The sequence below is a fragment of the Cydia fagiglandana genome, chromosome 14, assembly GCF_963556715.1.
Source record: "Cydia fagiglandana chromosome 14, ilCydFagi1.1, whole genome shotgun sequence".
NCBI lineage: Eukaryota > Metazoa > Arthropoda > Insecta > Lepidoptera > Tortricidae > Cydia > Cydia fagiglandana.
This window is the reverse complement of record NC_085945.1, coordinates 110,145-136,128: the sequence shown is the minus strand read 5'-3', so window position 1 is coordinate 136,128 and position 25,984 is coordinate 110,145. Positions and strand designations below refer to the sequence as shown.

The 25,984-nt window shown below is 41.5% G+C and overlaps 1 protein-coding gene across 1 annotated transcript in view; it reads right to left on the bottom strand.

Annotated features, from left to right (window-relative positions):
- Nucleotides 1–25,984, bottom strand: part of LOC134670873 (lutropin-choriogonadotropic hormone receptor) — a 94,806-nt gene that overhangs the window by 3,371 nt on the left and 65,451 nt on the right. The window contains exons 9-14 of the mRNA XM_063528688.1: nt 21,018–21,158; nt 15,203–15,268; nt 10,118–10,261; nt 2,588–2,659; nt 1,659–1,785; nt 389–581 (exon numbers count right to left, since the gene is read on the bottom strand). Coding sequence (XP_063384758.1) covers nt 389–581; nt 1,659–1,785; nt 2,588–2,659; nt 10,118–10,261; nt 15,203–15,268; nt 21,018–21,158 — 743 coding nt within the window. The remainder of the gene's footprint in view (nt 1–388; nt 582–1,658; nt 1,786–2,587; nt 2,660–10,117; nt 10,262–15,202; nt 15,269–21,017; nt 21,159–25,984) is intronic.

Genomic DNA, 25,984 nt, shown 5'->3' with positions numbered 1-25,984 from the left:
GGCAGGGGCAGCACCTCGTCGGTGAAGCCCCCTCGTGGGGCCCCGCTGTACTCACGGTAGTGCGCCCAGAGGTCGGAGGAGTTGGCCCAGCGCGCCAGGTCGACGTGCGGCGGCAGGGGCAGCACCTCGTCGGTGAAGCCCCCTCGTGGGGCCCCGCTGTACTCACGGTAGTGCGCCCAGAGGTCGGAGGAATTGGCCCAGCGCGCCAGGTCGACGTGCGGCGGCAGGGGCAGCACCTCGTCGGTGAAGCCCCCTCGTGGGGCCCCGCTGTACTCACGGTAGTGCGCCCAGAGGTCGGAGGAGTTGGCCCAGCGCGCCAGGTCGACGTGCGGCGGCAGGGGCAGCACCTCGTCGGTGAAGCCCCCTCATGGGGCCCCGCTGTACTCACGGTAGTGCGCCCAGAGGTCGGAGGAGTTGGCCCAGCGCGCCAGGTCGACGTGCGGCGGCAGGGGCAGCACCTCGTCGGTGAAGCCCCCCTCGTCGTCGTCGGGCTCCGGCGGGGGCTCCGCCCAGCCCCCGTCCACCGCCGCCATCAGCGGCATGTACTCGCAGCAGTGGTACGCGTACGACAGTACCAGCGTCTGCCAACACAACATTAAAACTTATTAACAATCTAACGTTGCTAGGGTTGCCAGATGGTCTGGATTTGGCGGGATTCTCCCGATTTTTAGCATGTGTTCCCGATTCCCGACAAAGTTTAAAATGTCTCGAAAAACAGCTTCACGTTATAAAACAATAATTTCAAGTTCCGAACTGTCGTCGAGCGAGCCAGCTGACGTAGTGCCAATAATGTAAAATATCGTTGTTTTTAATACAATTAGGTACTTTAATTTGAATGTATTTTTTTTTCCCGACTTAAGTCCCAAAATCCCGAAAAAATTATTTTGTTTCCCGATAATAGCACCTTTCCATCTGGCAACCCTAAACGTTGCCCAGGTTCATAAAAATATAAATACCTAAAAATCCGCCTCTTGGTTTAAAAAGTCTCAAAATGCAAAGTGCTTTTTTGACTGGCTATAACTTTGCTTCGCAGCGGGCGACCATGTTGTTGTCTAGTCCCTTGTACAGGGAGGAGCGGTGTGTAACGAACCTCGATCCTGGGGAACACGTCGGGCGGGTGGAAGCTGGTGAGGCGCGGGTTGTTGTGCGCGCGCAGCCGGCGCAGGCGCTGCAGCCCGCCGCCCGGCAGCAGCGGGAACACGGTGTACAGGGAGGAGCGGTGTGTAACGAACCTCGATCCTGGGGAACACGTCGGGCGGGTGGAAGCTGGTGAGGCGCGGGTTGTTGTGCGCGCGCAGCCGGCGCAGGCGCTGCAGCCCGCCGCCCGGCAGCAGCGGGAACACGGTGTACAGGGAGGAGCGGTGTGTAACGAACCTCGATCCTGGGGAACACGTCGGGCGGGTGGAAGCTGGTGAGGCGCGGGTTGTTGTGCGCGCGCAGCCGGCGCAGGCGCTGCAGCCCGCCGCCCGGCAGCAGCGGGAACACGGTGTACAGGGAGGAGCGGTGTGTAACGAACCTCGATCCTGGGGAACACGTCGGGCGGGTGGAAGCTGGTGAGGCGCGGGTTGTTGTGGGCGCGCAGCCGGCGCAGGCGCTGCAGCCCGCCGCCCGGCAGCAGCGGGAACACGGTGTACAGGGAGGAGCGGTGTGTAACGAACCTCGATCCTGGGGAACACGTCGGGCGGGTGGAAGCTGGTGAGGCGCGGGTTGTTGTGCGCGCGCAGCCGGCGCAGGCGCTGCAGCCCGCCGCCCGGCAGCAGCGGGAACACGTTGTTGCCCACGTTCCTGCGCACACAAACCTAATGAGCGGTCCTGCTCTCAGCTCAGTTCTCAATCTCATCATCTCTGGTGACCTTCGAATCGTGTTTTATGCGCTATTTAGTAGATAGGTAATTGGTATTTTTAATGACTATTTAAGCATATTAACACTTTAAACTCTCGCGTTTTGTACACATATTTATTTAATTACACAAACGGGTCTACCGCGATATAATTTCATTGTTTTTTACCTTTAATTCCGACGTTTCAGCTGAGTTGCACCAGCTGTGGTCACGGAAAGACTGACGTCCCAACAAATGTCAACGGAGATATTAATAAAACACCACGAAACTACCCGAAATTAGTTTATAAGAATGTTCGGGGTAGACAAAGAAATTGCAGCTACCCGTTAATGTTTAATGTTTATTGCTGTGAGTGTTGCGTGTCGTGCCGTGGACAGCAGTCTTTCCGTGACCACAGCTGGTGCAACTCAGCTGAAACGTCGGAATTAAAGGTAAGAACAATGAAATTATATCGCGGTAGACCCGTTTGTGTAATTAAATATTTAAGCATATGTCCATTTCATACCATTTCAATTTCTTCTTCTTCAATTTAAGAGTTATTCTCTTGTCGGTGGAGTATTTTCCATTTCTCCCTTTCGTATGCCATATCCTTGACCATCATAGAAGGCAAGGTAAAAGGAAAGAGAGGCAGGGGCAGACCAAGACGTAGGACTACGTAGTCCAAATAAAAGAAATAGCTGGTGTCATCAAGAGGCCAAGCATTTCAATTTCTAAATATAATTTCAATTTCTAAATAAAATACTTACAAATCCTCTAAGTTGGGTATGGGCACAAAAGCTTCGATGTCAATGTGTTCAATTTCGTTGCTTTCAAGGTTTCTGAAAAACAAAAGAACATTTACGTTAGGTATCTTAGATTTTTTTTTTCATTTCTTTTTCTTAAAGTTGCTATAAATAAGTTCTGATTCCCTCGAAAGTTAATTATAAATTACTAGCTGTGCCCGCGGCTCCGCCCGCGTGGAATTCGGTCTGTTCTATTTCTCTCCCTCTCCTCTGGAGGCGAAACTTCAAGTAAAGTTGACAGATGGATATGCTAGAGGACTGTAGTCCAGATAAAATATTTTACAATTAGGTATATACCACTAAATAAAACTACACTCCAAAAACAATAGCTTTTTTAGCCCTTATTCAAATTTTACACGTGATTTAAACGACAGAGTAGTATAGGTGTATATCGGACGATACAGTAAGGTATACGCGCGCGAGCAAAAGCGAAGCGGCTTGCCTGGCTAAAGCGCCACTCACCGTGGTCTTCTTCAGACTCCTGAGGAAAACCACGTGCCCCTTGTAACCTCAATACAATGCGTTGCGAGACTTTCGCGAATCATTCGATTTTTTTGGGGAAGGCATGGTAATGCGTATAAAATTGACTCCGCAAACGACCAGTGCCGGATTAAGATATTTTGATGTCCTAAGCATTTCTAGACCATGGTGCCCCTTCTCCCTAGGGTCGTCAAGATTATATTGAATTTTTTTTTTGGTCAATTGAGTGACGTTCATTGCCACATTATAGCTGGATATGGAAATCAGTCACATCATTTTATCACGAAAATTGACAGTCCTGAAGTAGTAACGTTGCAACAGAGTAATGCTGCTGCAGTCGCCACCTGAATATCACCTTTATCATATCTTAGAATGTCATTGAAAACGCGAGCGAAGCGAGCGCGAAAATTTTTCGATATAAAAACGCAATTTAATAGACAGTTGGTCATTTTGACTTTTAGTATGGAAATCAGTCACATCATTTTTGCACAAAAATTGACAGTGCTGCAACAGTAACGTTGCAACACAGTAATGCTGCTGCAGTTGCCACCCGAATATCACCTTTAATCTTTATCACATCTTAGAATGTTATTGAAAACGCGAGCGAAGCAAGCGCGAATATTTTTTCGATATAAAAACGCAATTTGATAGACAGTTGTACATTTTTACTTTTAGTATATAAATCAGACACATCATTTTATCACGAAAATTGACAGTGCTGCAGCAGTAACGTTACAACAGAGTACTATTTTCGATATAAAAAACGCAATTTGATAGACAGTTGTACATTTTTACTTTTAGTCCCAACCAGGCGCGAATCCAAGATTTCATACAGAGAAGGGATGTGACAGTTTTCTATCATAGTTTCGCATAGGGCTTGATATTTAAGGGTCTCAGCGAGGTTGTTTTCATACAGAAAAGATGCAAGAAAGCAGAGCTTGGAATTGACCAAGTGAATTGTATTGGCGAAATGTGAGCAAGGCAGGAGGCCCAGCTGCGAAAGAGGAAAGCTTGGATTTGGATCCACGCCCAAGTGTAATTAAGGCAGAAGATCATTTTTGCCGTAAGGGAGAACGCCTTGCATAAGACCTCACGCCAAACTGCAAAAGAGTGTCTTGAAATCGAATCTATGCATGTAATCACGACTCTTCTACTGCTCGCTCTTTGGCTTCACTCAAAAGCGCTACTTGATAGGATGCTTTTAGTTTTCGGCTTTCACGGGGCCCCTGAGACCTAACTGCCAAAGTGTTATCACTTTGACAGTTAGGTCTCAGGATCGCGGCTAAGTAGCAACTCGCCTTGGCCGACAAATCTGCCGTGCAAGAGAGCAAAATTCGCTATAAAATCGGTAACCTATGTCGAAAAAATCGTCTGACCGCAAGCCCGAAAGCAAGATTTTTTCCATTACTTTAAGGGCGTCCGCGTAAGGTCAAATCGAATGCCTACGTTGGAAATGTTCATACGTACCCTCACTCTCTTACTTTTAGTATGGAAATCAGTCACACCATTTTAAGAGGAAAATTGACAGTGCCGCAGCAGTAACGTTGCAACAGAGTAATGCTGCTGCAGTTGCCACCCGAATATCATCTTTATCATATCATAGAATGGTTTTGAAAACGCGAGCGAAGCGAGCGCGAAAATTTTTCGATATAAAAACGCAATTTGATAGACAGTTGTACTTTTTACCCGACTGCGCGACGCAAAGGAGGGTAATGTGTTTATCAGCCTATATATGTATGTATGTATGTATGTATGTATGTTTGTTCCTATGTGGCACTCCAGAGACCAAACGCGTGAACCGATTTTGATAATTCTTACGTCAATCGAACCGTCTTACTCTTGCGTGTGTCACTAAAGACATGACAGTAATCAAAATTCAATATGGCGACAACCAGACGCCAGAACCAAAATTGAAAAAAAAAAAGTTAACGAAATATGTCGAGTGGGGTATCACTGAATAGGTATTTAAAAATCAGTTATAGGTTTCTTTTACAGTTTTTCATTTAGAGTGACCATTTAAAATCTATAACGTTATAAAGTTATAGTAATTCTGTTCAGTATTAATACTGCACTGCGCGACGCACAGGAGGCCAATGTGACTATGTGACTACTGACTATCCTATAATATAAATAAAAATATTATAATGAAGCCTATATGTACGTACGTATTTATTTAAGTATAAGTACTAGCTGTGCCCGCAGCTCCGCCCGCGTGGAATTCGGTCTGTGTCAGTAAGCGACTTATTTCTAAGCCTAATTTCTCTCCCTCTCCCCTGAAAGCGGAACTTGAAGTAAAGTTGACAGATGGATATGCTAGAGGACTGTAGTCCAGATAAAATATTTTACAATTAGGTACCACTGAAAAAACTACACTCCAAAATCAATAGTTTTTTTCGCCCTTATTCAAATTTTACACGTGATTTAAACTACAGAGTAGTAGATGTACCTATATCGGAGGATACAGTAAGGTATACGCGCGCGAGCGAAAGCGAAGCGGCCTGCCTGGCTAGAGCGCCACCCACTCACCGTGGTCTTCTTCAGGATCTTCCTGAGGAAGATCACGTGCCCCTTGTAACCTCAATGCGTTGCGAGACTTTCGCGAATGATTCGATTTTTTTCGGGAAGGCATGGTAATGCGTATAAAATGCGAGTCCCAAATCGTTTCACTCCGCAAACGACCAGTGCCAGATTAAGATATTTGATGCCCTAAGCATTTCTAGACCATGGTGCCCCCTCTCCCTAGGGTCATCGAGATTACATTGAATTTTTTTGGTAATTTGAGTGACGTTCATTGCCGCATTACAGCTGAGAATGGAAATCAGTCACATAATTTTATCACGAAAATTGACAGTGCTGCAGCAGTAACGTTACAACAGAGTAAAGCTGCTGCAGTCGCCACCCGAATGTCACCTTTATTATATGTTATAATGTAATTGAAAATTTTTCGATATATATATAAAACGCAATTTGATAGACAGTTGTACATTTTTACTTTTAGTCCCAACCAGGCGCGAATCCAGGACTTCATACAGAGAAGGGATGGGACAGTTTTCTATCAGCCTAGCTTCGCATGGGGCTCGATATTTAAGGGTCTCGAGGTTGTTTTCATATAGAAAAGATGCAAGAAAGCAGAGCTTGGAATTGACCAAGTTAAGTGAATGTGAAGTCTGAGCAAGGCAGAAGGCCCAGCTGCGAAAGAAGAAAGCTTGGATTTGGATCCACGCCCAAGTGTAATTAAGGCAGAGCGTGTTGATATGTGTTTATTTTACCACTACGTAAAACTCATTTTTAGTTTTCTTGATTACTTAATTTTTACTCAGTTCCCCAAAAGATGGCACTGTGCAATGAGGAGCAATTAATTTACTGTCGTTTAATTTTGTTGTATTATTAATTTATTAAATCAACATATTTATTCAATTATTTTTGTTGATATCCGTAACCCCTCTTCTAAACATAGAGTTAATTTGGCAAAATTTTTCCTCGGTGGCTTATTCATGTCACAACGTATTAAATTCAGCGCCATCTGTTAGTTTACCAGGGTACTCAATAGTGGTAGCACATATTTGAAAAAAGTTTGCCCCTCCTTCCTAACTAGCGCCATAAGATTCAGGGGCAAACTTAAGTCAATCGATTTTTGTGGCTACCCCCCCTTTTAGGGGTTGAATTTTTATAGCCTATAACCTGGCCGGGAATTTTCTCGACAGATTAGTAAAGTTTTCATCAAAATCCGTTCAGCCGTTTTCACGTGATGCGCGTTCAAATAAACAGACAAACAGACAAAAATTCTAAAAACTTTTGGAACGTGTTCTGTTATCTTCTTCTTCTCCTAAGCTTTTTTCCCATCATCTGGGGTCAGCTCTCCTTGTCTTGGAACGTGTTCTGTTATCGATTCTAAGTATCCCCAGCCAACTTTATTTCAAATATCTTCCATGTACAGACTTTCGACCGTCTTCAGCTTTATTATATGTATATAGGATATAGATGTACAGACTTTCGACCGTCTTCAGCTTATTTATATGTATATAGATATATAGATAGATAGAAGAAGATGTATGTATGCAAGTATAAAAAGTTGACACTTGACATACTATATGTCAAGTGGTGTCATATCGTTATGTAAGTACCTATTTATTAAATTATATTTTTTACGTTTCCCTTATCATTAAATTTGATTAGAATAGGTACCTAAGATAATACTAACTAAAAAGTGTTAAATAAAAAAAGATAATTTAGAAAATAAAAAAACCCGACTGCAAAAAGCTATCTTTAGAATATAATAAAAAAACTGAAAAGAAAAAAACAAGTTCAGTAGTCGAGAACATTGAATCAGTTTCATGATTAACATTTCGTATGTCAATTTGGACCTTGGAGTTTAAAAATAAAGTCCAAATCGCTTGTGACGGATCCGGAACGAGGCATACAAATCGTTATGGCACAGATAAAACAAACTATACATTCTTATACGAAACAGCAACTTTAACAGTCGGGACCCATTATTGTCAACATTAGTGCCGCAGCCTAGACTTTTAATGGGTCCCGACTGTTGAAGTTGCTGTTTCGTATAAGAATGTATAGTTTGTTTTATCTGTGTCATAACGATTTGTATGCCTCGTTCCGGATCCGTCACAAGCGATTTGGACATTATTTTTAAACTCCAAGGTCCAAATTGACATACGAAATGTTAATCATGAAACTGATTCAATGTTCTCGACTACTGAACTTGTTTTTTTCTTTTCAGTTTTTTTATTATATTCTAAAGATAGCTTTTTGCAGTCGGGTTTTTTTATTTTCTAAATTATCTTTTTTTTTACTTTTAGTATGGAAATCAGTCACACCATTTTATGACGAAAATTGACAGTGCCGCAGCAGTAACGTTGCAACAGAGTAATGCTGCTGCAGTTGCCAACCGAATATCACCTTTATCATGTCATAGAATGGTTTTGAAAACGCGAGCGAAGCGAGCGTGAAAATTTTTCGATATAAAAACGCAATTTGATAGACAGTTGTACTTTTTAGGGTTCCGTAGCCAAATGGCAAAAAACGGAACCCTTATAGATTCGTCATGTCTGTCTGTCTGTCTGTCTGTCTGTCTGTCTGTCTGTCCGTCCGTATGTCACAGCCACTTTGTTCCGAAACTATAAGCACTATACTGTTGAAACTTGGTAAGTAGATGTATTCTGTGAACCGCATTAAGATTTTCATACAAAAATAGAAAAAAAACAATAAATTTTTAGGGTTCCCCATACATAGAACTGAAACTCAAAAATTTTTTTTTCATCAAACCCATACGTGTTGGGTATCTATGGATAGGTCTTCAAAAATGATATTGAGGTTTCTAAAATCATTTTCTTCTAAACTGAATAGTTTGCGCGAGAGACACTTCCAAAGTGGTAAAATGTGTGTCCCCCCCCCCTGTAACTTCTAAAATAAGAGTATGATAAAACTAAAAAAAATATATGATGTACATTACCATGCAAACTTCCACCGAAAATTGGTTTGAACAAGATTTGTTAAGTAGTTTTTTTTTAATACGTCATAAACCGTAAACCGCAATATTATTATGTTACTTGCTGTTACGGAACCCTTCATGGGCGAGTCCGACTCGCACTTGGCCGCTTTTTTTACTTTTAGTATGGAAATCAGTCACATCATTTTATCACGAAAATTGACAGTTCTGCAGCAGTAACGTTGCAACAGAGTAATGTTGATGCAGTTGCCACCCGAATATCATCTAACTTTATCATACCGCAGAATGTTATTGAAAACGCGAGCGAAGCGAGCCCGAAAATTTTTCGATATAAAAAACGCCATTTGATACACAGTTGTACATTTTTAGGGTTCCGTACCCAACGGGTAAAACGGGACCCTATTACCAACTATTACTAAGACTGTTGTCCGTCCGTCCGTCTGTCAAACGGCTGTATCTCACGAACCGTGATAGCTAAACAGTTGAAATTTTCACAGATGATGTATTTCTGTTGCCGCTATAACAACAAATACTAAAAACTGAATAAAATAAAGATTTAAGTGGGGCTCCCATACAACAAACGTGATTTTAGACCGTAGTTAAGCAACGTCGGGCGGGTCAAGTACTTGGATGGGTGACCGTTTTATTTTTGCCTGTTTTTGCATTATGGTACGGAACCCTTCGTACGCGAGTCCGACTCGCACTCGCCCGGTTTTTTTACTTTTAGACCCAACCAGGCGCAAAAAAGTTTGCCCCTCCTTCCTAAGTAGCGCCATAAGATTCAGGGGCAAACTTAAATCAAGCGAGTATTGTGGCTACCCCCCCTTATATGGGTTGAATTTTTATAGCCTATAACCTGGCCGGAGATTTTCCCGACAGATTAGTAAAGTTTTCATCAAAATCCGTTCAGCCGTTTTCACGTGATGCGCGTTCAAATAAACAGACAAACAGATAAACAGACAAACAGACAAAAATTCTAAAAACTGTTGGAACGTGTTCTGTTATCGATTCTAAGTATTCCCAGCCAACTTTTTTTCAAATATCTTCCATGTACAGACTTTCGACCGTCTACAGCTTTATTATATGTATAGATAGATAGATATACCTACGACTATTCAGAGATGGTATTTAGCTCTATATACTTTCGCACTAAAATATGGAAGAGTGATAGAGAGAGATAACTACGCTACGCTACGGAGCATGAATGAATGGCATCTTGTCTACGCACCCTGGTCAGTCGGCAAGGACATGTGACTATATAGCGTGTATTGCATACATACAGGGTGCGCAGGCCGGGCGTGTGCGCGAAGGCCTGCCGTGGGACCCGTCGCAGATGGTTGCCCGCCAGCAGCAGGTCGGAGAGCGCACGCAGCCCGCGCAGCGCGCCGCACTCCAGGAACGAGATGTGCCTGTAGTGTGCATACATACAGGGTGCGCAGGCCGGGCGTGTGCGCGGAGGCCTGCCGCGGGACCCGTCACAGATGGTTGTCCGCCAGCAGCAGGTCGGGGCAGCAGGAACGAGATGTGCCTGTAGTGTGCATACATACAGGGTGCGCAGGCCGGGCGTGTGCGCGAAGGCCTGCCGCGGGACCCGTCGCAGATGGTTGCCCGCCAGCAGCAGGTCGGTCAGCGCACGCAGCCCGCGCAGCGCGCCGCCCTCCAGGAACGAGATGCGGTTCCAGGACAGATCCCTGCCGAAATTAGTTCGCATTATTACAATCTATAGGAATGTAAATCTAAGTTAGAAAATCGATGTACGATGTATCGGTCTCCAAGTCACGCATGCAGAGATATTAAACAATAATAAAATCTGGTCATTGAAGTTCTATTTTGGTGTTTGCTTGAAGCCTCACCACTAAATGCTTCACAGTACCTACCGTAGAATATATTTAATAAATGTAGTAAAAAAAAAACACGAAAAGTTATTAGAACTATAGACGAAATCTTCAATTCTTTAGAAAAATGTAGAACTGTATTCCCCCTGTGAATCCAATACAGAAAAGAGCAGTTAAGGCGAAAATAAAAATATACATATTTAATGTCGCTGATGTTCCTTGAATATTTAGGCACTTATATCGTTTTGTCGTACACAGGCAGGTAGGTATTATTTTACATGAATTCGCAAAATGCTGGATCGTGGCCTGATGTAGATTGGTAAGTACTGTAAATCACGAATGAGACGGGAGCGCTGGAGACCCGATATGTCAATATTCCCGCAACCTGATTTTTGCGTAGATAGTGTTTTATGTAGATAGATAGACCTATTGTGTTCTGCGGCTGTTGACTTTGGGATGGGGTTCTAAGTAGTGCAAACAGCATTAGTGGGGCGGGCACCGGTACCTTCGTACATACAAACATACATATATTATATATACGTAACTATACCTACCTAGCACCTACTTACAGTTCTTAACATTTACTTCATGTGCCTACTGCGTATTTCAAAAAACACCAAGCGGTCAATTGGGATCGAAATCATCACCATTAATTAGGGTTCCGTAGCCAAATGGCAAAAAACGGAACCCTTATGGATTCGTCATGTCTGTCTGTCTGTCCGTCCGTATGTCGCAGTCAGTTTTTTCCAAAACTATAAGAACTATACTGTTAAGTAGAAACTTGTATAGTGAAACTTGGTAAGTAGATGTATACCGCTTTAAGATTTTCACACATAAATACAAAAAAAAACAAAAAAATTTGGGGATTTTCACCATACTTACTGAAGTGAACTGAAACTTTTCGTCATACCCATACGTCTGCGGTATCTATAGATTAGATAGGTCTTCAAAAATGATATTGAGGTTTCTAATTTTTTTTTTCTAAACTGAATAGTTTGAGCGAGAGACACTTCCAAAGTGGTAAAATGTGTCCCCCCTGTAACTAAACTAAAATAAGAGAATGATAAAACTAAAAAAAATATATGATGTACATTACCGTGCAAACTTTCACCGAAAATTGGTTTAAACGAGATCTAGTAAGTAGTTTTTTTTAATACGTCATAAATCGTAAACCGCAATTTTATTATCTTACTTGCTGCAACGGAACCCTTGATGGGAGAGTCCGACTCGCACTTGGTCGCTTTTTAGGGTTCCGTACCCAAAGAGTAAAACGGGACCCTATTACTAAGACTTCGCTGTCCGTCCGTCCGTCCGTCCGTCCATCCGTCCATCCGTCCATCCGTCCATCCGTCCGTCCGTCCGTCCGTCCGTCCGTCCGTCCGTCCGTCCGTCCGTCCGTTTGTCACCAGGCTGTATCTCACGAACCGTGATAGCTAGACAGTTGAAATTTTCACAGATGATGTATTTCTGTTGCCGCTATAACAACAAACATTAAAAACAGAATAAAATAAAGATTTAAATGGGGCTCCCATACAACAAACGTAATTTTTGACCGAAGTTAAGCAACGTCGGGAGTGGTCAGTACTTGGATGGGTGACCGTTTTTTTTTTGCTTTTTTTTGTTTTTTTTTGCATTATGGTACGGAACCCTTCGTGCGCGAGTCCGACTCGCACTTGCCCGGTTTTTTTTGATATCACAATTTTATAGGTAGACTAGACGGGCCCGCAGCTCCGCTCGCGTAAATGAAATAAAGAGTGTGTCCACCCTGCCAGGGTTCATAAGTTCATAACTGTGGTAGGGATTTCTTATTTGTAGCCGTTATGTGGATAACATAATTCGCAAATTATCTGAAAAAAATGATGTGATTTGATAAAAGGCAAGATTGTATTTTTTCATCTACGTAGTTATTTATTTAAAACTCGTTTCAACATAAAATCATTATTTATTTTTATAAGCCTAATGGCAAAAACGTTCATTAGATTAATTTCATGGACGACCACCGCCCATAAATCGCCACGTACTTTTGATACAAACGTACATAATCCCCATTTCCCTTTCTGAATACTAACATATATTACTACGGTTGTGTGAGTCCTGGCCTCCGACACCAGATCACACCATGTTTCTCGGTCTTGCGATAGCTCTCGCCAGTCGCCATGGCCGAGGATAAGCAGATCTTGAGCAACAACGTTGTTCCAGCGGAACCTATGACGTCGAATTGGGCGTCACCCATTGCGTTGTCCTAAGTACGCTCTCCTCACGGCACGATCCTCTCCCAAACTCTCTAAGTGTCCGAGCGAATGTAAGCTTAGCCACTTTTGTATCTCAATATTCCGCCACTATATCGGGACACATCCTTATTTCTATGGCAACAAAGTTATATTACGATATTTGGCTGACTGCTGACTGTACATTTGCTTATTTTCACCAGGTCGTTTCGCTCAAAAATATCTGAAATTGCACTTTATCTACCTACATTATAACTTGCTATCAACTTTGGGGTCATCCATTAATTACATCACACGTTTAGGGGGAGGGAGGGGGTCAAGAAAATGTGACATATTGTGACATGGGGGAGGGGGGAGACACAAACTTTGTGACGTCACTTTAACTTCATCAGTGACCGAAAATTTATTTAAATTATTTTATTCGCTGTACATTTAAATAACAAGTTTTTAAGACGATAATCGTTTTTATTCGTTTAATTTTCTTTCCTAAGCAGTTTTGGGTTATAAAATTACTAATATTTATATCGTCAAAAATATTTTGATAAAATATTAATAATACTTAGGTACTTACTTAATTCGATTTGGCGATTTCGTAGAAAAAATGTGACGTCACACTAGGGGGGAGGGGTTTGCCAAATGTGACCAAGTGTGACAAGGAGAGGGGGAGGGGTCAAAAATCCTAGAAATTCGTGTGACGTAATTAATGGATGACCCCTTTGTATTTTTGGCCCATCTGGGCAGCCCGTTCTCCGGACGAATGACAATGTTTGCCGAAGCTATGAAAGTCATTCTGAATAATATAACTCTAAAAGAAATTTAAAACAACTAAACACAAATTATTAATAATATGATAATTGATAATATTAATTTGACTGATAAGTCATAAATGGCATATAAGTCATTCGTATGGGGATCATAGACTAAGGTTGACGTTGAGGTAGGCATCACTTTTTATTTTACTTCGTATAAAACCACGTAGAAATAACTGTATGCCAACATGACAAACATAATTTAGATTACTTTACACCGAAACGAAACGAACCGAGAGTTGCCGAAAATGGTCGATCGTAGTAAAATGAAGATTGTTTTGAAAATTTCATTTCCTTATTGTAAATTAAATACGCATCGAAAGCGATAGTTCTTAGGTTCTAGTTCTATTCTCATATTTAGATAATAGATTGGAACAGTTTTTTCTTATCATACGTGCGTCGTATTCGAGAAACGTGTAAAAAACTTTTTTAGAAATTTGTAAGGCGCCATCTCGCTTCTTCCCTCGTTTTTTATCCCGTTCTGGTTTTTCAATTTTATATGTATGATAGCCTCGTACTCGTAATATCGTTGCGTAATTTTTAGATCCAGATTATTAAAGACTAGAATAAAAAACAATTCTTAGGGGAAATTGTATATTTTATGAGTATGTAGGTACGAACGTTTGCAAAGAAAATGTTATTTATTGATAAAAACAAAGAAAGGAATAAACAAACACAATAAAACTTACAAAACTATAGATAATTGCCCCAGGTCGCCGTCAACGGGCAAGGTGCCCAGAAGGCTGGCCGTATTTCCCCGTTTGCAAAGTGGCATCCTGGCTGGTTTGTACTTCATTCGTTAATTGTATTTGAGTACTTTCGCTTCCTTTGCTGAGTAGCAGACTTTTTTTTCATTTCAAATGCCAAATAAATGACTGTTAATAAACATTGCTTGAACAGGGGTTTATGAATAACAAACATTAAGTAAAATAAATGGACATTTGCTTGAAGTCAGTGTAGCGGATGAGATTCACAACAAAGTTCGGCGGCGCGGCGCGGCGGAGGCGGAGGCCCGGACCCGGCCGTAAGTTACCACGCCGCGCCGCGCCGCCGTAATCCGCATGCGAGGAACCTTTCATTGAATTTAATGGCGTGTGAAGTTTTGTGGAATTGTCTTTATGAGCGACGTTTCGGCAGTTCCGCGCCGTAATGTCGCTCCTAATGTGCGAGCAGGCCGTGCCGTTCAGGAAGCAACTTGTATTAATGTGGCGCTTTAATGGCCGACTTTTAGACAGAATGAGACACAGGGAAGATAACCATGACAATTCGAACTTACAAATCGATGTCAATTTGACCTGATTTTGTCATCACTCCGGGCTCATATCTCGTTCGCAGGTATCTACTTATATGTCGGTCCGAGCGAGATCGATAGGCTGTGATAGCACATCAAAAACAAATGTCTCTGTCTCTTCGGGGGCAAAACGACCAACCAAAAACGCTGACTAAACTTTTGCAATAGACGCTAAAAGGCGCCAATGATCATAATCATAAACTTGGTACTTAAGCTAAAGAGGCCCTCGTAATTGACATCAATGTAAAAGTTTCCTTCATAATGGCGACAATGATGGCTGTCCATCTCATTCAGAGCGATATATTGTAGAACTTGATCACTTTATTAAACATAATAATAAGAGTCCTTCCGAGAGATGCTCATATGTACTCGTATATAATATACGTGTTGCGGAGCGCTGTTTTTTTATTGGAGCAAGACTTGGTCCTTTTTGACCCGGAACGTGGATACGTAGGTACTAGGTACTCACAGGACTCGCAGCTCTCCACACTCGCGGAGGTCGGGCAGATCTTCCAGCTCGTTGGACTGCACCGCCCTGCAACACACACACACATTCACTTAACAGTTGGCAACCCTGCCGAGTCTTCGAGAAAATGATACAGAACTCACAGAAGGTAGGACTACGAGCACCTATCTACTCTCTACTATAGATATGTGCAAGTTGCGGAAACATTTCAAAAGTTGAAATCCTTTCGATTTTTTTTTAATAATGTGTTTTTTCCGTACTTACACTCGTCTATGGCCTGGAAGACCAGCTGGCCCATCCAGGCTAACGCCATACTGAGTCGGGACCATTTTTTGTTTATGCCACGAATAAACTATTTCTTGTTCTATAAAACTTCTAGAAATTTTTACAAGAAACATACGAAGTTTCCGTTTAGGGAATGGGATATTTTGATCCCTAAGAATGTGACAAGTTTCCCATACTTTTCCAAGAAAATTTGTCAATTTTGCAAACTTTCAGTCAGGTCTGCACATCATCAGTAGGTAAGTACAAGGAGCACGTCACGCAGCGCCCGAGCGGTGCTCATGCACTCCGCACATGTTCGGGAATCTCAGACCATCTGAGCGCATAGAAGCTAGTAATTTAGACTCACGGCAAGACTGGGATTTCAGTAAGGGTAACTATGAATTATTGTATGAACTGGTCGCTGCAGCAAATTGGCAAGATATAATTCAAGCTAAAAATGTCGACACTGCAGTAGACTTATTCTATAATAAAATTTATGGCTTTTTTGATACATGTATACCGAGAAAACGTCGCTCAAAGGGTGTCAGTAGACGCTACCCGGTTTGGTTCACGCCTGATCTCATTGCTGACATAGCACGGAAAGCTAGTATCCACCGGACCTGGAAGGCTACCAACAACATTGCAGCTTATAACGAGTTTGCCCAGCTTAGAAGGGATATTAAAACAAGAATTGCTTTGGCGTATGACAGCTACATTGATCAGATTCAAAGTAATGTGAAAAGGGATCCTCGCTCGTTATGGCAGCATATTGATAGTCTCAAGTCGAAGGGTGGGTTTGCTGGTGAAGTCATGTTCGAGGGAAAGCGATTCGCGGGAGCCGAGGCAGCAGTTGCTTTTTCTAGGTTTTTTTCTGGCGTCTTCCTACCAGAGGTCCCACTATTGGATGTGAACTTGCTTCAGGACTGCGGCCGGAGCCATTCGCAATGTATTAATATTTCTGATATATCTGAACTAGAGGTGGTTGCTGGCATAAAACGGTTAAAGGCCGTGAGTTCTGTTGGACCTGACAATTTTCCAGCATACATTGTCAAGGGGTGTATGGAGCAGTTGAAAGTTCCCATTTGTTTCTTATTCAACCTGGCAATTTCAACTGGCACTTATCCGAAGCTATGGAAGACAACAAGAGTGAGGCCTATTCCAAAGACTAGCGACACCGCTAATGTTGAAAACTATAGGCCTATAGCTGTACTTCCCACAATGGCAAAGTTATTCGAGTCGATAGTGCATAAAACATTAGCAATACAATTGAAACCACATTTGTGCGATGCTCAGCATGGCTTTAGAGCAAATCGCTCCGTCGACACCAACCTGCTAACTTTGACGGCCACTATCTCTGAGCATCTTGATAGAGGCACCCAGGTCGATGTTCTGTATTTCGATTTCCGAAAAGCTTTCGATCGCGTAGATAATGACGTACTTATGAGAAAGTTAAATGACTTAGGCTTCTCGCCAAGGTTGCTTGCTTTCTTCGCTAGTTATTTGCGCGATCGTCAGCAGTACGTTCGTTATGGGTGTTTCGTCTCGGCTCCGTATCATACCAGGTCTGGGGTCAGTCAGGGTTCGATACTTGGCCCACTCTTATTTGGACTCATGAACAATGACCTGGAATCTGTTGTCAAGCATGCTCAATGTTTGTTATACGCTGACGATTTGAAGCTCGTGTACGGAGTAAAGAGTGGAGCTGATTGTGTCTCTCTTCAAGAGGATATTACCTCAGTTACAAACTGGAGTATTGCTAATAAACTGCTTTTGAATATTTCGAAGTGTTCTGTGTGCACGTTTAGTCGTTCCGCTACCCCCCGACTTCAGCAGTACACGTTGGGAACTGAGGTGATCGCCAGGGTCTTTACCGTAAAAGACCTTGGTGTGACCTTTGATGAGCGTCTGAGCTTTCACGAGCATATTCGTACACTCGCGGATAGTTCTTTTAGGAGACTAGGCTTTGTGATCCGCAATGTCAAGGACTTCTGGGACATTGGGGCCATAGGGATGATTTACAGCGCATTGGTCAGAAGTAAGCTTGAGGCCTCGTCAATCATCTGGCACCAGTACGAATCTACTTACGCCTTACTTCTGGAGAAGATCCGAAAGGCATTCCTGAGGTTCCTATTCAAAAAAAGATTTGGTTATTATCCTTTTATGTATCCAACGAAATATTTACTCGGATGCCTCGGATATAATTCCCTAGAAGTAAGGCGCAACAATAAATTGATGACCAATGCTTGTCGCATACTGCGTGGGGAGTCCGACTGCCCGGAGCTTGTGGCTCGAGTTTTACGGCTGTATGTCCCGGACTTGCCAAAGATCACTTTGAGGCCGCGAGCGCGTCCACTGCTTGCAGTGCCGGCGGCGCGCACGCTGTCGCATAGGAATTCGCCGCTCTATCGTGCGCTGACGCTGCTCAATGCGCTCCTGACATCGGCACCTGAATTTGACTTGTTTGCTTGGAGATGGGCGACTGTGTGCCGTGAATGTCTGAAGTTCTGCGAGATGATGGATGACAGGCTGTCCAGCATTTACGTTTAATGTCACCTTATATATTTCATGTGTTGGTATACTGTGTGTGTTGCAATGTTTAATTTCTCGGTGTATTGGCTTGTCTGTAATGCCGTGTAAATATATTGTTAAAATAAATAAATAAATACAGATAGTCGACTTGACGCCGAGGCTGTGCAATGGTTGCATCGCAACACTCGCAAGTCGCAAACCTTCAATATTAATAAACAAATTAATATTATGAGACAATCTTACACAAACACCAAACAACAATTAGGTAAGTAATAATTAAATATTTATTTATTATTTAAGATTGGCCATAGCAATCCAGCGCGGGAACGCTGCCTGCGTGATGGGCACCGTACCAAGGGTGCAAAAATTTTATAGGTATTTTTAATTTTTTAGTTTTATATTCATTTTATAACACTTATTATGTTATAAATGAGTTTTCTTTGACAATATATCGTCATACCCTCATACGATTAAATAGTGCCTACCTAGTTTATGTAACGCCACATAATGAAAGGCTTTGTATTGGTATGGTTTAATGCCTAATTAGGTATGTACACACACTGCTTTATCTACACATATTATAAGTCTCTATGATGTGTCCATGCAGGAACCGTATGTCACGATTGTCGATGCAGCTTTGATCAACACTGTTTGCAAGAGAAGCTTGAAAAGGCTAGAAAAGCTTTCCTCGTCCTGCAAGATCTTGCTTTCACTATACAACTTATTACCGACTCAATTAACATTTTTAAATTGATTTAGCAATCCAGTTCCACTCCAATTTAAATTTGAAAACGAGCACTGAACACGACAAAAGCTCCTACATCTTTTCATTTCCGCGCCAGAATGTAAGCTGTATCAGACGCTGGTATTATGCAAATCGAGTGCTCGCAAAAAGCCGACAAATTGAGTGTTTGCGCGAGGTGCCGGACTTGGCTCCTTTTATAAAAGGGCTCATTTCAAAACGGCTAAGCCTGTCGCTTACGTACGTTTTAGCACCCAGTTAGGACGCAAAGCCAGAAGACTATTAGCGCGCCACCGCTCCACTCAATATGCAAATGGCCCGCGATCGGGGATTAGGCCTTGTCGCCCTTGCCTGCCGGGCGGGATTGTGGCAGCTTCACTGCGACAAAGTGTTGCGGCACGCTTTTCACACTTCGTTAAAAGCACCAAAATTAATTTGCGGCATTATACCTAGTTGTTAACGAGACTGACGTCATGCAGAATGTTGTCCATTACGCCTGTTAAGTATACCCTTTAAATATATGTACCTATCGTATTCAATTCAACAACGGCTCCGTCCGCGCGTGGAAATCAAACACAGTGGAATACCTATTTGATCACTAACCGCAGCTGTAAGAGTGCAACAACGACTGCTTATGCCTTTAGCCAATAATAGTTATTTGTACAACAAGAGATCAAAGTTTTATATTTCTTCGAGTGCTTATATTGAGTCCCGTCCAAGCGAAAGATTCTATAATCCATTCACGAGCGTACCTAGCGAGTGAATCTAATTAAGTATCTTGAGCGTAGTAAGGGACTCAAAAGCGCACGAGATGTAAATAACTTTGATCTCGTGTAGTACACAAAATTTTTCACCCGAGCAGTGAGAACATACTTACTTACCTATTAGACAACTTGACAAATGTAATCCTTCTTCGTCACTTAATATAAGTTAAGTTTTCATAAGATATACAAACAATTAAGTATAATTACCGCAATCGAACACAAAAACAAAACAATATGGAAATAACGAACATCAACTGACACTTCAATTGACAATTTTTTTTTGTAAAAAGAAACTTTGTAACGTACGTATCCGCAATTCGGACTGTATTATTTGTCAACTACTTATAGTAGAAATTTTTAAAAGTAAAATAAAAATAATAGTAAAATTTTGCGCGATAATCTGTGTATTTTTTGAGTTCATTATTTTAATTGTACTATAAAATACGTAAAATATAATGTTTTTATCAGATTTTATCAAATCTTAAACGTTTTTAAATAATTAATTGTTAAGAATTTATACTCGTACTAGTACGTCGTTTGGAACGACGATGCGTTCTGAGGGGTCTATTAAAAACAGTCAATATACCGTTGAATGTCGTTTTAACTTTTTTTTGTATGTTTCTTTTTGCTAACAGTGTGAAAGGGACAGAGATAATAGAACCCAGTATTTCGATCTTGTATTAGACCCCGCATGTTGAAATGACATTTGACTATAAAGGTCACTTGAATGTCATTTTGTCTCACTCAGTGAGCAAAATCGCATTTAGCTCACTGTTTTTAAGAAGCAAAGTACCCTTGTTCGAGCTGCTGAGGTGAAAATAGTACATTTCGATGCTAGTGCGGAAGGTATGTCATTACTTGAACTTGAAGAATGACATTTCCGCACGTGTATCGAACGACGTTTTTTAATACAGTTGCGAAAAAATAAGAAAAACATTGTTAATCGTACACTAAACAAAAGTGGTAACAGTGACAGCTCGGTTAGACGTCGTCTTTAAGTATATTATATCTATGGGCGTCTGGCAGCTATTCCGTTCCATTCAGTCAACTTATTAAGAACGGAATTTTCAATATTGAATATTTATTTATTTATTTTATTTATTTATTTATTTATTTAAGAAACAAACAGTCTTTCATAGTTATATATAACACTGGAACCTTTCTTAAAACTAGACTTACAGTTTCCTTAATGAGAATATTTGAACATCATGTTTATTAAAAGAGAATATTAAAAAATAAACGTGTTATAATGATGAAGAGGTAAGTAATTAAATATGAAATATGTAATATTTTTCGTATTCTTACATTAACGGTAGGTTTTTATGCTGATTACGACGTTTAAAGGAAACTAATATTAACACTCATCAATAAGTAGTCGTGAATTGGAACAAGTATAAATTAAAAAAAATTGGAAAAGTAAAAAGCACTAGTTCGAGATAACCAACTTTCCGCACGCTAAACAGCTACGTAAAGTAGCACTTCTTGAGCAACTGTATTAAAAAGAATGTAAAGCACTCACAGCACCCGTAGATGAGGAGCGTGCACGCAGAGGTCCAGCGGCAGCGCCCGCAGGCGCGCGCGGTCGGCGCGCAGCGTGTGCAGCCGCTCGCCGCCCTCCAGCGACGGGAGCTCGGTCAGCCCGCGCGCGTCCGACAGGATCCTGCGCACAAACGAATACCTACACGTCTTTAAGATGTTCCAAATACATACTTCAAATAGAGACCCCCCACTAGCGTCGTAAGTGTCGGCGTCTAATCAGCGGTATGGAAAACGGTGTCACTGCGCAGTTGCACTGACGCTGCGTCGAGCAGGGAGACGCTAGTGTTTAGAGACGTCTTAAGATGACACGAGATGCGTAACATGCAGCACGTCTCCAGTTCTCTGAATAAGGCAACGCTGCATGGCGCAGCCCGTCGCATTCGTTTACAAATACCGTAAACCGGGGTTACTTTGATCAAATTTGGCACCATTTTTTGACGATCCTAATATACGTAAAAATATAATATAATAACGTAGGATTTTAACTTATCATCGCACTTAGCAACAGATTTTTGAATTGCAAGCTTTTTCGTTTCAGTAAATTTGGTCTGTGCACCCGGGTTTTTGATATGTTACCTTTACACTTATTGTATAAAGTTCTATAAAAAATATTGTGTGCTTTCGATGCGGCACGAAAAGATTTTGTGCCAATGTTTGCGAATGCATCATTAAGTTGTTCTTCTTGGTATTTTTTGTAGTCTGGTTACCCGATATTATTTTTTGTAGTCTATGGCATTATTTCTATAAAAAAACAATGCATATTTATTTATTGTAGAATTAATGCCATGGTGGGCTGGTGGCCTTACGCACGTATAATAAAACACCTAAAGCAAAGCCGCAGGATAAAATATAGCCAAATTCCACCCAGAAACTTAATTCCATACGACAACGGTATGGAAGAAACGGGTAAAAGAATATTTATAATCAGATAAGCAGTTCCAGAGATCAACTCCTAGATACAAATTTATAATTCTATAACCTCTAACTCTTCCACTGACTCAAACGATGCCTATTTATTACTTTATGATTGAAAAAAATACATTAAAAAAATCGTAAGCTGCCAAAATAATTCTTTAATCTTTTGATCAATTTCACCACGTATAAGTGATCAAAGACACCCCGACCCATGGATTCCCCGGCTACGTGCGCATGTGGAGGTTGTCGAATTCTGGTATTTTTTTATAAACTCGCGAATAGGGAATGCAAATCGGTTATTTTTTGTATGGAAATAACCGCGGTTTCGGTTAATAACTGATTATTTCCATACAAAAAATAACCGAAAATAACCGATTTGCATTCCCTACTCGCGAATCAACACTGATTAACGTAAGACAGTATAAAATTACATATATCAATTATTGACACAAATACAGTCAAAGTTTTTCAACCAATAAAATCAGGAAGAAAAGCGTACCCGCCATTAATTTTTTTTTTCTAGACGAAATAATAATATTACACTCGCATCCGCTTACTACGCGGTGAAACAACTATCAGTGTTTCCAATAAAGAAAAAAATACTGCGAAGTTTTTGTTCAACTCGTTAAAACAAAGACTTTAGTAGCGGAGAGAAGTTGCTATCAAAGTCGACCCGCAAATCAAAGTAACCCCGGTTTACGGTACCTAAAAGAATAACACACTACACACATGCTGGATTGATCAGTAGGTATGTAAGAATGTTGAATGAGATAATGTTTGAGACGTTACATGATAGGTTAGGGTCGAGTGCTCAAACACGTTTAGCTTCCAAATTACTTTTCTTAATGTCCTAGTTGGTACCTAAAGAAATTCCTTTGTTGTCTCTCAATGTGCCAGTATTCTCGGAGGTACATCTACTTAATTCTCGCGCCGTGTTCCGAATTCCCGGACTCCTCAAAAATTAAGTTGAATGTCTTTGAAATGTCCAAGACGTTTAACTAAATTTTAAAAGATCGAGTTTCTGGTCCTTTTTATAATTGTTTAGTAGGTATTATGGCATTTTAGTCGTTAGTTATGCATGAAAGTATGTATGTAAATAAATTTGATTACAAAATAGTCTAAGCTTGCACTAGTAGGGACGGGGTTGTGTTTGTGAAAAATGATAATGGTGATTGATAAAAACTATCCTATGCCCTTCTCCAGGTCTAGCCCTCAAACTCTCTTATCCATACCAAATTTCATCGAAATCGTTTCAGCCGTTTAACTGTGAATAGGTAAGATAGACAGACAAGAGTTATTTTGAATTTGTAATAGGAATTTGTATTTTATTAGTGTTTAAATATGCTTCCAATAGCCACCTTCTAAAACTCTATTCAATGTGAAATAATATGCGTGCAAAATTCCGCTCTATCCAACTCTACCTATAAGAAATGGATTAAACAAGATTCGCTGACGGACAGGGGACGCGTATTACTAAGTAAAATCTTGTAAAAAATCAGTGGAGAGACGCGGAGGGCATTGACCCGGAGTTCGAGTGGCGTGTATACCTACCGGGGTACCTACTTGATGAAAATGATGAGAATGCGCGCTCGTCTCCGCTCCGGCCGATCCATTACTTAGACTCAGGCCTAATTTCCGGAGAAGTGCGTAAATAACTCCAGTAAGTACCTAATACATAATATGCGAGTACATTACCATAAGAAAAGGTTTGTAGGTATTGGTGTCAAGACTGGAGTTCGAGTATAAGGCGTTATTTATTATTATTGATGAATTAGGTAGTAGGTACCTATGCTATTTCGGCGCCGGTATTGAGTTTGACTTTGGGCCAGATATGGCGTGGTCGTGATCGGATCGTAGACTTTAATGACGTGTATTGTGTTGCATGTTTACGAACGCTACGGTGCGGTGAGCCATTACAGATAACGAGCGACACTTCGTGTCATCACTCACGTTGAGTTCGAGTACGTGCGGTGCGGCTGCACAGTGCACGTGGCGCTCGAGTCGCTCCACACTCAGTCAACTAGTAATCACTCTAGTGATAGGCAACATTTATCCGTATTAGGGCCACTTGCACCATATCCCACTAACCCGGGTTAACTGGTTAAACCTAGAGTTACCATGGTTACCAGGGTACAATTTGACACTGGGTTAACGGTTTAACTGTTAAACCTACTACTGCGAAAATCGAAGTTCGCAAATTGCGGGCATTTTTCTCTGTCACTCTAATTACGCCTTCATTGGAGTAAAAGAGAAAGATCCCCGCAATTTGAGAATTTCTGTTTTCGCGGTAGCCCCTCTAACTCTAACTTTAAAGCTTAGGAAATACTTGCAACGAAACTTACAGCGAACATAATAGGTTGATTGAGCCGTTTCGAGTTTTTGCAAAAAGACTTCCCTTCTTAGTAAAAGTTCTGTTAAAGTACTGGATTCGTTCACTGACTGGATCCCTTTTAGCTTGTTATACACAGGATACTTAATGCCCCCGTTCAAGGCAGCCTCAGATGTCTGTTTGATTAAATCTAAATCAAATGTAAAGTTTGAATGTCGCTCTTGGTTGGATAGATTACAAAGCGAGGTCTTTTACTACCTATTTTATGGTTAAACTTTACTGCTTCCTTACTAAATCCTCAGTTGAACACAAATTCTATTAACTTTAAAGTATTCAGAAGCAGTGGTGGCCGAGTGGATATGACGTCTGACTTTCAATCCGGAGGTCGGGGGTTCAAATCCTGGCTCGTACCAATGAGTTTTTCGGAACTTATGTACGAAATATCATTTGATATTTACCACTAGCTTTTCGGTGAAGGAAAACATCGTGAGGAAACCTGCATACATCTGCGAAGAAATTCAAAGGTGTATGTGAAGTCCCCAATCCGCAGTGGGCTAGCGTGGGGACTATATAGTCCAAGCCCTCTCGCGCATGAGAGGAGGCCTGTGCTCAGCAGTGGGACGTATATAGGCTGAAATGATGATGATGATTCAGATGTACTGGTAAAACCGTCGGAAAAGTTGCTCTCGCATTTTCCGGTTTCAGTTTGATCAAATTAAATTCAGGAGACCATGGTCGCTGTAGGTGGTTGTAATGTTAACTAAACGCGCATGGGTTGGTTGCAATAACATCTTTCTGCGACGAAGGCCTTTGTGGACATAACAACATTTTGGGGCGCGGGTGTTGATTGTTCCCTAGTTACCTACGTAGAATAAAACTGTATATTACATCACAATAAAAATCTGTAAATATACTAAGCTTTGTATTTTTAATAATCGTATAAAGTTACATCGCTATTAAATTCCGAATACGAGTAGAGCGTACGCTCTGCGCTACGTACAGTACACCATATGCCACTTCTTTCAGTACATCAAGTCTGAGTGAAGCCAAATAAAAATATTGAATGGTAAGGAAAATCTGTCGATAAAGTTCGACGCTGAACGCCTACGCTACGCCGTTACTTGTGTTTTATTGAGATAAGTGTAATCGCAGCCCAGTTTTCGTTCTTTTCGCCGCATATTCAAATTCCGATGATGGGGGGATAAAGTCATAAAAGATTTAGTCTGCGGTACGTAAAATTTAAGGGCGCGGGGTGCATCGATCATCAGCATAAACGCGAACCGATCCGCGGCGCGGCGCGGCGCGGCGCGGCACGGAGGGGGGGGGTGGGGGGAGGGGAGGGGCACGTGCAAACTGTACTACTCGTACGCGTAGTAAACGGACGGTGGAGGGGTTAAGAAATGCTTTTTGAAGGCTCTCTCAGGATTTAAATTTAGATTTCTTTATTTCAAGATCAAAATTACACTATAAATTTGCTACATTCGTCAAAATTATGTTTCTCATCGTGATCGTCAAAAATTACATTAATAAAATTACATTAACAAAATTACATTAACAAAATAATAAAATTTAATTAATTGTTATATGTATGTATAAATACGCTCTCTGAGTGTTAACTACCTTAAATAATTATTCATAATAAAATAAGTGAATACTACCCACCCACCTACCCAAGTACCACTACCCACATAGCTGAAGCGATA